Raw genomic sequence first — 13,186 nt, 5'->3', positions numbered from 1 at the left:
TTGGGTTACTCGGCTGTTCCCATGAAGGGAATGTTGGGTCTCTCTGTCTCCTTGTTTCTCTGTCTCTGTCTGGGTGTGGGTGGGTGTGGGTGTGTGTGTCCATCCCAGCTGCCATGGGCAGAGAGACTTCCCTTTGCCACACACTCTCCACAGTAAAGTTTGCTTCACCACAGCCCCACAGACAGTGGGACCAAATGGTCACTGACTGACACCCCTGACACTATGACCCAAAACAAAATTTCCCTATTTAATGTCAGTTTTCTTTTTTTTTTTTTAATATTTTTATTACATATTTTCCTCAATTACATTTCCAATACTATCCCAAAAGTCCCCCATAGCGCCCCCCACTTCCCTACCCACCCATTCCCATTCTTTTGGCCCTGGCATTCCCCTATATTGGGGCATATAAAGTTTGCAAGTCCAATGGGCCTCTCTTTCCATTGATGGCCGACTAGGCCATCTTTCCATATAATGTCAGTTTTCTAGGGCATGTTATCACAGCGGCAGGAAGGACACAGTCCCTCTTCTGGCATTTGGATATGTACCCAAAAGCCTGGGCCTTCCTTTCCATGATTCATCCTCAGCAGCCTCCGTGGTTTTCCTGTCTTTCCCATCATGGCCTCGAAGGATGCACAAGTGCCTCCTCATTCGCCTCCCTCATTTGTCTATAGCCCCTCATGGAGTTCCCCATTAGAGGCTCTGAGAGACCTGCAGTTGGATCACATAAACGTCTATAAACCCGCGCAGTTCCAGGCCCTTCACACCCTCCCTTTCCCACACAGAGCTACTTCCCACCTTTGACTAGCCTGCTTTGACACACCCTATTCGGGCTGCGTGAGATCTCCTCATGGACTTGGCTGGAGGAAGGGACAAGGAAAAGAGGGAGGTTGGTGATGGCCCTGGCTTCCTCTGCTGGGTCATCACAGGATGATTCTCTCCCTTGGTGAACACCTCAGATCATGCCAGTGAATCCTTGTGCCTGTTCTGTCTCTAGAGTTGAATAGCTTTTCCTTCCTACCCTACTTTGACTTTAGAAAGATGGGTAGCTATCCTCCACATCAGGATGCTTACCTCTAACTTCCTAATAACATGTCCACACCATTATTAAAAAGTCTCTTCAAATGACTCTATTTTCTGCCAATACCCCAACTAACAAAGACATTTCCTTGGGATTTGTTCCTTGGGATCAATCTCGCTCTGTCACAGTCTCTACAGTCTCTATCTATCTATCTATCTATCTATCTATCTATCTATCTATCTATCTATCTATCTATCTATCATCTATCTATCTATCTATCATCTATCTATCTCTGGTGTGTGAGTGTGTGTGTGTGTGTGTGTGTCTTTGTCTCTCTCTCTCACATCCTCTCTCTCATATTTCATTTAATTTTTATTCCGTGTATGCCTGTGTCTCTGGTGAATATGTACATGTGAATACAGGTATACAGGTGCCTGTAGAGATCCCCTGGAGCTGGAGCTACAGGAAGGTATGAGCTACTGGACGCAGGTGCTAAGAACCAAACTCAGGCCTTCTGCAAAACAGAACATGATCTTCCTGATTGAGTCCTCTCTCTGGCCTTGCATGTTTTTGACCACAGGTGAGACAGTCTATGTATGCTATCTATGCATACAAAGCTATAACTTCAGCACACAAATCTCAAGGAGAGTGAAAGGGGCCCTTTTCAGTCCCTCCAGCTTCAGATCACCACCCACAATATACTCAAGAGAAACCATTAGCCAGTACATAAGTAAGATTTCATGTTCAGTTCACCAAGGGCATGCTGAAAAGCAATACCTACTCAAGGTCAAGTAGAAAATAGATATGGGCACATCCTGTCGATTGCTTTCTATGGGCTCCGAGCCCAGATCCAGGTGTAAATTCCAAAGTATTCTCTGTGGAGCTAGCCTTCAAAGCAACAGGGCTTCTATCTGCAAGCATCAGAGTTGTGCTTCCCCACCCCCACGGCTCTGAGCACCTGGAAAGCAAGGCCTTCTATGGGCTTGCCATTCACGGCCAGGATAATGTCACCAGCTGCAATGGCTCCATGCTCTTCAGCTGGCTGCCCAGGAAAGAGCCTCTTAATCCTCACAAGGTCACTTTTCGTATGGATGCAATTTCCTCTCTCCATGTGCACGAAGCTGAATCCCAAGCCTCTGCTGTTCTTCTTCAGTTTGACTTCAAACTTAGGACCTGTACCATGAGAGTTCGTGAAGACAGACCCTTCAGTGTGCTGCGACTGGCCACCTTGCCCTGTGAGTCACATGGAGATGAGTATTTCATGTGCTAACTTTGATGATGGAGTCTATTACACACACATTACAGGTCAGCGCTGCCCACAGATATGATCTAAGTTGTAAATACAAACCATAAAGGTTCTTTCAAAGCTTTCAAGTAGCTATGTGCTTTAAAAAGGAAAGGAAATGGGTATGGTTAAATTGTGTATCATATTTTAGTCAATACAGATGCTCCTCAGTTTATAAGGGGATAACATCCTGGTGAATCCCATGCAAGAAGGAAAGACTGTGTTGAGAATACACTGAGTGAACCTAACCTTCCCTGCATCCTAGCTTAGCAACACAGCCCACTGTAGTTTCCCCTGGCAAATGTGGTACTAAGCCACAGAATCTCTTCCCACTTCCCAGAATCGCAACGAGAGACTTTTGAATAGTGTGGCTTTCACACCCTCATTATGCTATGTTAGATTGTTGGGATGTCTAAATTACTACCACATCGATGTGGAGTCAACACAAAAGATGACTGAGGCCATCTTTGTTCTTCTTACAGAATACATCTTTGCACTCTTGTGCATTCTATCCATTTGGATTGCCACATTTTAAATGTTCAACAGCCAGGCACATGTGACAACTGACTGCCAAACTAAATGTTTAAATATAAACAACTAAATTTATAAGTAAGGATGGGGCTTTAGACATACACCATCTGCTTGTAGCACCCAGTAAAACTTATTACATCTAGATTCCAAAGTAGGATCTTAATGGCGTTTTAGTACATGCAGCATGAAATTTTACTAAATGGATCATGGGACGGTGATAGTCTACTCTGTAGAATGTTCTAGCTGCCATTTGCTTAGCCATGTACACTGACCATAGACCAGTCACTTCGAATGCCAGAGATGTACAGAGCCTTGGGCATCTAGGGAGTCAGGTAACCAAAGAGTCACCAAAAGGAGCCTCTGATCTTCTTCTGTTTATCTTCACTAACTTAGAAGGTAGCCAGTGAGCAGAGTGGCAGAGCCTTGGCTTGTAACTTTTCACTGGAGCAAGAGTTAAAACAGCTGAAGCCAAGGGTAAGGTCTATGGCATAGGCATGTCCCATCTGCCATTGCCACACTGGCCTCGGCTACTCGGTGTTTAGCTCATTGGTCAAATGCCCCATTTGGAGTGCATGGAAAGAAGTATGGGGAAACAGGCAGAATTGATTTAAGGACGATGGCACCACCATGCCTCCAACCTTCCTCACACTCCTGTAGCAGGGCCATAAAACTCCCTAAGGAAAGAGTGGAATATGGCTAAGCTCCAAGCCATGATGGTCTATGGAAACAGGCCTTTCCTAGTAGGAAACAAAATGACATAGAAGTACAGAGAGGCAACTGGTTAGGAGATGCCATATGTCCCTCTGGGCTAGTCGTGGCTTTACCCTTTTAACTGATGCATTAACAAGGCTGGGTTTCTGATGGCCTTGTCTCCCTGTCTGCCTAATGAGGCCTAGAACGGCTTTGTTACATGTGCCTGAACGAAGCGTGGAACCAATTGTGTCTGAAAATACCTGACCCTTCATATAAGCTTCATCCATAAATGTTTATGTGCGATCACTAATATTCAGGCAGGTGATCAGGAGGCTGCACAGGCCTGGGAGCAGAATTCTCGGTGGTAGTCATTTGGATGCTATGTATTTTTGTTTTTCAAAGAACATTTCCACCAGCTTGGATGCTGATCATGAGTCACACTGCTGGCATTATTTTTTTTTTAACCCAGAGGAAGTCTCCCTGCCTTTCCCCTTTGACTTGACATTCTAAAGCAGTATCGAATGATACGACAATAGTAGCACTCCATTCTCTCCTCTCACCATCTGTCACTGAGACACTGCTCGCAGGTCTGCCAGGCCTGGCTGTTACCAGGGAAACAGCCATGTGCACATCTCCCATCCTGTCATCAGCAGAAGGACACTGTGGTGCAGCCCTGGGGCCTCTTCTCTCTAAGACCAGCCGTGCCACCTACAAGGAGGAGTGGACAAACTCAGTTTTATTTCATTCTCAAATTCAAATCTCCAGTCTAGCTCTTCCTGGGGTACAGATCGGCAGGTGGAATTGTAAACAAGTGTCACTAAAGTAACCTGTGTGCCTCTGTCAGCACATTCGGTAGCCAGCTTGCTCTCCCCCTCCCTCCCTCCCTCCCTCCCTCCCTCCCTCCCTCCCTCCCTCCCTCCCTCCCTCCCTCCCTTGCCACTCCCCTTCCTCACTTTGCTTAAAATATCCTTCATCTTGTATATGCTCCTCCAGCACATGAGGTCATCCCCCTATTAACCTCTCAGGAGCAATACATGGGGTCATTCATCTCTCCTCCTTCTGCGCCCGTGATGGTTTGGTTTAAAGCTTATGAGTTCTCCAGCAAAGGTAACTCTTTCAGAGCTTCTCCACCCCTCTCCACTGCAAGGGGCAGGGCAGTAAGCTCTATTTCCATTTCATTGGTCCACCCCCAGCTTAGCTATTAGTGGACTGATCTGACACAAAACTGAACTTGCAACGACCAGTTAAAAGCTCCCAGTATCTCCAGAACGGCATCCCAGGCCCAGGTTGATGGACCCTCCTCCATTTCTTTCTTGTTTGATTTCGTATCCTTCCCCACAGCACCTTATGCTCTCATTGCCCACAATGGTCCTGAAGGCAGTGATTGGACTTCAGAACAAAGCCTGTTAGAAATGCCAAGCCTCTGGTTGGGGAATTTGACCCTGAATCCATCTTTCTGCTGCAATTGTCATTTAGCGCCAGGCCCATGACCCCACACTGGTGATTCCTACTTGCCATCATGACAGTATCCAGATGTGTTTCCTCTAACCATGTGCACTAGTGATGGCGTGATAAACATACAGTGCTAATTAATTATGCATCCTCAGGATATGACGAGAGACAGTAACATGGAGACCACTGTGGGGAAAGCATGAAAGAGAAGGGGCCTGAGTGCAGGTGGATGCCCTGTTCAATGGGGTTGGCACAGGTAGGAGTACAGCCAGTGCCAGCCTGCAGGAGCCTCTGTTCTCCCTCAGTTCTGTTCTTCTGTCTGAGGCCTAAACCAAAGCAGACGACTATATGATTTCCAGAGCTATTTAAAGGGTGTGAGGTTTTCGACTTTAGAAACATCTGTCTGCTACCTCCTGGGTTTTACATTCTCACAGAAAAGCAGCGTTAAGATGAAGAGTGAAAGGGGAGGGGGAAGGTAGACTACAAAACTCCCACTCTTTTTCTTGGCTACCTCATTCCTGCCTAGAGGCAACTGTAACTTCTGAGGTTGGTTTAGAAAGCTCTGGAAGTAAGAAAAGGTCCCTGGTAGTAGGGTACTCACCTGCCCAGGACCCTTGAGACACTGCACAGCCTGCTTGTGAGTAAGGCCACACAGACTCACTCCATCCACCTGCAGTAGTCGGTCACCTGGGAAAGGAATGCAGCCATGTTCCCTGTCTCCCAGAGATGCAAGAGCTCTTCTGTGAGACTCCTGTCTCCAGGTCAGGAAGCAGGGCTGCCAGGTGCCCCTGGGCTCAGCAAGAGCCTGCGTGAGCCTGAGTACCAGCTGCCTCTCTGATCGCCTGTGCCTGTTCCTGGGGCGCACAACAGAGCAAGGACATAAAAGCCTGTCTATTACTGTCTCACGGTGTGGCCAGGCCAAGCCTCATCACCCTTCTCTTTCCTCCTGTTTTCCTGTGAAACTATTTTTGAAAAAAAATTTTTTCAACTTGCTCAGGGGTAGTATTTATATCTCCAAGATATTTTCTATTTCAAGAGAGAAAGGGGGAGGGGGAAGATCAGGAAGACAATAGTTGATGTTGGAAATACTGGAATTCAAGAGGAAATAAATAATTTTTTGATTCAATTAGGGCAGTTTCAATGGAAAATAAAGGTCACTTCTTTCCTTTAGAGCAGTGAGAAACAATTCAGGGTAGAGAGAAAGCTCAACCCTGTGCTAAACTGGGGTCACCAAAGCCAAGTTTGTCTTCTGGGGGAGAATAGAAAGCTCACAATGTCCCCAAGCCAAAATGGAGTCACCAATGCCAGAGCTGTTTTCTAGGGAAGGGTAAAGAGAAAGTCCACAGTTGATAATGTCCCCCATGCTGAAGTGGGTCACCAGTAACAGCCCTATCTTCCTAAGGAATACTGTCTCCCAGCAGCAAGCATCTCATACAATTTCTACCCCACTTTTAGTATGAACTTTAGATCAGTGCCAGCTTATTGAGAGGGTGAAGCAGGTAAAATTTTTCCTTTTCCCAGACAAAGAAACCAACCCTAGAGACAGAAGTTTCTAGGGCTAAAATGAGCAAGGCCTGAGCTGATCCTCTCAGTCAGTGTTCCAAAGCACAGAGACCACAACTTCCAGCATGATTCATCTCTCACCCTGTAGGATCTGTCCTTCCTTGGCAGCGGGGCCTCCAGGAATGATAGATTTCACATAGATTCCTCCATGAGGCACACTTGTATTAATGCCACCCTACAAAATACAAAGCAATACTCAATCCACTGGTCCCCTCTTGGGTGCCTCCTACCTCCCGAACAGGGGAGCCCATCTCTTCCAGCTGTGATCTATCCCACTCCAACAGCCTTCTGCATTCGCCCAGACAAACTCTTCCCCAGTGAGTGGGAAGGTCAAGCTTACACAGACCATACAACACAGACTGAGAGACAAAATCAAGCCAAGCCCCAGGTGGCACATGGCAGGTGTCCTGTAGCCAGCCCTAAGGACTGAGGACTTGTGTTCTTGTGTTTGGCACACCTGGTATGTTTGTTTGTGGGTACAAAACCAGGAATGAAAATAAGTTTAAACAACTAATTATCTTGAAACTTTTCTTTGGAGACAGGGTCTTTCTATGTAGCCCTAGGTCCCCTCCTGTAGGGTTACAGGCATGTGCACCAGGGCTGGCTCTGCACTTGTTCTTATTAACTTGACAACAAAGCATGTACCTGGAAGTTAAAAGTTCAAGATCCAAGGCTGCCTCTTTCTTCCAGCTTACTTTACACAGCTAGACATACACATGGGCAGATATTTTATCAATGGTACTCGTTCAGTCTTTTACTCCTTCCCTGCCTCTACTTCCCACCCACTGCTAATGGCACAGTAACAATGAATGTGTGCTCATACACTTCCCTCTACTTTTCTCCATATGTATATGATCATATAGAATTCAACATGAACAGCCAAGTCAGTCAACCAAATGGCTCTGTTTCAGTTTGGATCTTGAATGTCCCTCAAAGGCCTAGCAATAAATCTTAGCTCCTGCCTGGTGCTGTTGGAAGGTAGTAGAATCTGTATGAGGTGGATCGTCATGGGAAGTCCTTAGGTCACAGGAGTGAGCACTTGAAGAGCAGAGCATTGTGGGACCCCATTCTTCCTCTTTCTTTCACTTCCTGGTCATGAGGGATAGGCTTTATCGACCCCATTTCTACCATGATAAGCTACCACAGCCCCAAAGCAGTAGAGCCTGCCAATCATGAATTGATACCTCTAAAACTGCAGGTCACAATGAACCTACTCGCTTTGTAATTTGATTATATTTCTGGTGTTAGTTATAGAGGTGGAAAGCTAATTAATGAATGATGGTACGGGCTAATGCAAGTCTATGCAACAGACTCAAGACTCCTCCGAAACTACGTCTCTAGCAATGCTAACACAAATCTTTAAGTGGCTATCCACCAGAAAGGGCCTTTGATCCACCCATGGTCTGGTTGCTGCTGTGAACTCATACAGCCTACCTAGCCTTCCTTGCTCAACCTCAGGCTTTTCGCCCTCTATCTACCTAGGTCTTCAGCTGGCTTACAAAAGTGTACTGAACTCGCACATGGTTGTTCTTGCACATGGAAGTTCTCCCTTCCCATAGAAACAGATTTAAGTTCATTTCACACTCTTAAGTACTCTATGTGTCTTATTAACAAACACAAACCAATCAAATTCAACTGGGTTATATGTTGCACAAAAGAGAGTCTCGTGGCCAGTTTTCTGGTTTTCCACATGGGCAGAGCTAGTGCTGACTCCTTTGTGTCAGGGCCATCAGCTTGGTTTCCATGCACATGTGCCAGAACACACGCGACCTTTTCTCAGTTGATCAGTCTTCTATCTCTTCAGTGCGCTTGCCACTGTTAGCAACACAGCATCCAACCCCTTCATGTGCACCGTTTTCCTTAATGGGATCCACATTCCTGTGTCTGTGGCCCACGGATATGTGCACTTTTTTCATTACAGGAGATACTGCCAGCTTGCATCCCAGTGTGAATGTGCATGTAATTATCCACATTTCCACCCGCTCAATGTGACAGTATGCTTTTCTGTATCACGGCTATATTTGGCCAAGCTGACAGTTATAAATTCTAAAGTTTGCCTTCAACTTGCTTGAACTCCTTGAGCTGTCCATGGATGTGAAGGTATTGTATTTGTTCAGCGGCCATTTGGACTTTAAGTGAGACATTTCAACAATTAGTTTTGAAATGAAGATTCTCCAAAGAAAATTAGTGTTTCTACTAGTCAAAAGAAATCACCAATCTCCTCTTGGCATATGTATCCGCATAAATCTGAATAATCTAAAATTTAGCAAGTTTTTTTAGATGAGAAAGTGCTGTGTTTGGTGTCTTGTGATAAGATTATTTTATCAAGCCAAGAATAAACTGACCATACTAAGTCCCTGCCTGTTCAGTCCCTGTGTACTCAGGATTCTTATTCCCTGGTATTAGAAATCGTCTGTTGGTGGTTCAGCAATTCAGGGCTCCTTGCAGTAGACACACAGAGAAACAAAGTACTCTCTCCCTTCGCTCATCACTTGGGTTACCTGTGAGATTTTTCCAGTCCTTTGACACTTCCTTAAGTGCTGACGATTTCCATGCTGTTTCTTTGAATCCAATGTGCTATCACTGAGCTCCAGGGCTTACCCCACAGTCTTAACTAATGGGTCACAGTCACTGTTCTAATACAAACAGTGCCTTCCAAACCAGGACCTCTGAATTTGTGTGCACCCCTTTTGTGGACACCATTTCCCATACCCCTGGGTGGCTAGTGACAGAGGGAATATCCATTCTTAGACATCTGTTAGGTAGAGCTCAAAAGCCAAGAGCAAAGAGTCAGACGTGGTGAAGACCTCAAAGGTGGAACTTTGTCCTGAGCCCTTGCGGATGGAGCACAAGTTTATTCCAGCCCTGCATGGGATGGAACTTACCCTGGGTTTCCATCCATGAAGTTACCTTACTGTCCAGCTTGAGCTTGGAGCCAGACTAATTTACCCAGTTTCTCTCACATTTGCCCCTTTCTACTGCTACCTTTCCTTAGAATCTGTACAGAGCACAACCTCAAGTTCCTCTGAGTCTCACAGCACTCTCCAAATTCTAATTACCCACGGAAATCTCAACTTAACCCTTGCATTCAACGTGCACTTAAGGACAGTGGGCACATTGTCAGAGGGTAATGCCATCCAAGGCTCTGGATGGTAACCATTCTATTGCTTTCTCAGTTGCCTACAAAGTCTTACAGTCACGCTGAATCCAAGCGTTCCATCTTCTTTAACCAGCTCCACGAAGTAGATTTCACCAGTGTTGGTTTGTAGAGGGGATGGAGGACAAGAGCCAGCACCCTGCCACAAGCAAACAAATGGAAAAACGGAGCCATGAGGCACCTGCCCAACCTCTGTAGATGCTTAGCTCTCATGCACTGGAAGAAGCTAGCAGCATTGTACCCAGGAACAGCATATGTCTAGAGAGACATCTCCAGCTTTATCAATTCCTTTACATGTATGTGACCTTGCATAACTCTCTCAGAATCTCTTCTCTCCATTTCCTAATCCACAGAACTGAACCCCAGCAGTGTCTCCTAACTGTGACTATGAATGGGCCAGCACATGGCAGGGGGTGGATAAATGTGGATTCCTCCTTTCTGCATTTCCTTTGCAAACATTCATGTTGGAACTAAAGCTGTTCCAGTGCTTTCCAGATCATTCAACACACGATGCCAGCCAAGTGCTGCTGGCTACCAGTCCCACAGAAACTTCCTGAAGCAAAAGCAAACCTCACGAGGATCTCTGACCATTCCTAGAAATAATGCTCATGTTATTGTTGGTTTTTCAATAATTGAAGGCTTTATGAAAAAGATCATACCATGCATCAGGCAATTTCTTTGATACTTGTGACAACAACTGTGTAAGATTTGTTCATCCATTCAACTATGTATAAGACAGTTATTGAGCACCCATTATGTCCAGGATGCTGTTGTTTGAGCATCTCCTCCAAAAATCCTTAAATTTAATTACCATTAATACAATACTAGAGATAAAACTTTCACAGTGATTAGGTCATGAAGGCACAAGTCTCGTGAATCAGAATAACCTTCCCCAGATGTGGCTCCTAGATCTGGGGCTTCCCAGTCACCAAATCATGATCCAAATAAACCATTGCTTGTAACTCACCCCTTCTGTTATGGCAATGGAAAGGGGAGTGAGGACATGGCAGTCCTACGCAAATTGCTGGCATCCAGGAGAAGAGCCATCTGCCCATGTTGAATATTGTCTGAGGTGCTTGAGATGTTTAGCAAGGAGATTCCCCATCAAATAACTGATAAACTGTATGATAATAAGTTCATGTGGGTGTGGTAAAGGGGGTGTCATCACGTGAACGCTCAGAGATGCAGGTAGTATGGAGAAGAACTGAAATGTGAAGCCAGGCCTGGCTGAAACATAGGCCCATGAGCATATCTGGATTCCAACAAGGTGTGCGGAGCTGGCTGACAGAAAATGCCCCCTTGCTGTCCACCCCCTCACCATGCTACCAGCTTGTAGCTGTTTGACATGTCACATCAAGAGCAAGGGGAAGCCCAGGACATGGGAGCACCACTGAACTCCACAGCCTATTCCTTTTCGTCCAGAAATGGAATATAGACCAAGAGGACACGTATCTATTACTAGAGGGGAAGGTGAGGTCCCTGCCTGGGCGGTGAGCTCGGCACCTGAGCCGTTTCTGGTCCTCTGACATTTCTGTCCTGGTCATGTATTTGTGGTGACTGTCTTCCCTGGCACCTGTTGCTCAGGATGTCTGTACAGAACATGCCAGAACTTGCAGTACTGTTCTTTTCTTCACTGTGGCTGGTCCCACAAACACCTACAAAAAGCAAGTCAAGAAGTTAAGGTTTGGAGAGGCTGGAAGATCAGTAGCATCCCACATGAGACACAGACTTTTCCTTGAGTGATGCAGAGAACTTTTATAGTTGCAGAGTATGCTATCAAGTCAGCCTTTCCGAGAGAATGTTGCATCTAGAGTAGAGAAAGGAAATGTTCTAGATGTGATCAGAAACATAAATAGAAGTCACTTGTGTGACCCAGTTATGAAATCATGGGAGCAGGGATATTGAAGAATGTCAGCTCTTTTGTGTTAAGCTCCTGTTGTTTGTGTAATTAGGATGGGGGAAGAGAAGAAAAATGATATAGGAAAAGAAAGGAGAGGGAAGAGGAAGAGAAAGGGAGGGAAGGGAGGGGAGGGTGATGAGTTCTTTCCTTCTTTGCAACTGGCTACCAGGAAATTGTCATCTCAGTTTAATTAGAATCAGATAATTAATTAATTAATTAATTAATTAATTAAATTGAAAGGGTGAACTAGTTTGTCCCATATCCCATGCTCAACATGTGTGGCTTCTCTTAACCCTGACTTTCAGCAAAGCTATATGATACCAAGACCAACATATCATGTCCTTGGGGTATACTTGGTGACACCAGGCTCTGGACTCCTCTAAGTGAAAGCTGGCCATGAACTCCTGCTTCTTCCAACTGGCATAGAGTAAATCACAAAGCATGAGATGTGGATAAGTGATCAGACCCTGGAGTAAGGTGATTAACATATCTGACCTTTGATTTCTTTATATCTAAAATATGTCAGTAGAATTAGTGAAACAGACTGTTCATAGACTGTGGATTTTATGTGTATATATAAAAATGTGTGTATATTCTCTCACACACACATAGATTGACTTATATACATCAGCATTTTATTTTCTGTTAATGCACTAATATTAATAGCTCAGCAGATGTGTGTTGGAGAAAGATGAGTATTATAGTTTCTTGAGACCAGGAGGAGGTGGGAACACGGGTAGACTTACAGCTGTGATGCAGCTTACTAGCACCCAGGGAAGTAAGTGCACTTGCTCATGTTTGATTTAAAAAAATGTGGTCTTGAGTAATCCAAATATAAGACTCTTTGCTATCAAGTGAGTGGGGAGAGTACTGTCCAGTCTCTAAGGCCATGGTCCTGATCATTTTCCTCAGTTCACTGTCATTATCCTTTGGGCAGTATTGCAAACATCAATCTACTTTCTTCCATGTCCTCATGAGAACAGAAGATGGGACTTTAGATCCAAAAAGCCAGAGTATCCAACTCTGCCCTTTGTATCAGAAGCATAAGCTAAGAGTCATGGTGGTTAATTGTGATTGGCAGCTTGATAGGATCTATCATCAGCTAAGAGATGTATCAGGTCAGTGAGGGCATTTCCAGGAATGATGAACTGAGAGGCAAGCCTTTCCTCGGAGTGGGCAGCACCTTCTGATCTTGCAAGTAGCACAGCTCACTTGCTGGATCTTCTGCTGTTTCTGAATATCTACCCTTAGCCCTGCAGTGTGAACTGAAGACCAGCAGTTTCCCAGGAATCTTTGAGGCTCTCAACACCACATGGGATAGCTGAGTCATCCAGTCTTGTGAATGAAGCAGCTACTGGACTCAGCCTCTCCAGAGCAGACACCCATATAGAGCTACCCATTCAGCATCATTTAAGCCAGTCTATTTTTTTAATCCCTTTCTGCAATACATATTCATTCTATTGGCTCCATTCCTCTAGAGAACCCTGCCTGACCTTCTGCAGCTGATTATAACTCAGATAGCAATAGCTGCTCATGATGGCTGTTAGCTGCTGGCTCCTAATGTCCAGTCTAGAAGACCTGCCTTAA

General features: G+C 45.2%; 1 protein-coding gene across 2 annotated transcripts in view; it reads right to left on the bottom strand.

The window, feature by feature from the left end:
* The window catches only part of Frmpd2 (FERM and PDZ domain containing 2), a 101,379-nt gene that overhangs the window by 22,133 nt on the left and 66,060 nt on the right, over positions 1 to 13,186 (bottom strand). Inside the window, exons 21-26 of one of the 2 annotated variants that reach the window (XM_085828920.1) lie at positions 11,203 to 11,354; positions 9,737 to 9,838; positions 6,624 to 6,717; positions 5,581 to 5,666; positions 4,088 to 4,235; positions 1,977 to 2,251 (exon numbers count right to left, since the gene is read on the bottom strand). In XM_085828920.1, coding sequence (XP_085685046.1) covers positions 1,977 to 2,251; positions 4,088 to 4,235; positions 5,581 to 5,666; positions 6,624 to 6,717; positions 9,737 to 9,838; positions 11,203 to 11,354 — 857 coding nt within the window. The remainder of the gene's footprint in view (positions 1 to 1,976; positions 2,252 to 4,087; positions 4,236 to 5,580; positions 5,667 to 6,623; positions 6,718 to 9,736; positions 9,839 to 11,202; positions 11,355 to 13,186) is intronic. The other variant, XM_085828921.1, reaches the window with a different exon arrangement.

This window comes from Mus caroli, unplaced genomic scaffold (genome assembly GCF_978045245.1).
Source record: "Mus caroli unplaced genomic scaffold, Mus_caroli_1 scaffold_12, whole genome shotgun sequence".
Lineage (NCBI taxonomy): Eukaryota > Metazoa > Chordata > Mammalia > Rodentia > Muridae > Mus > Mus caroli.
Note: the sequence above shows the minus strand (reverse complement) of the source record. Positions and strands in the feature narration are given on the sequence as shown.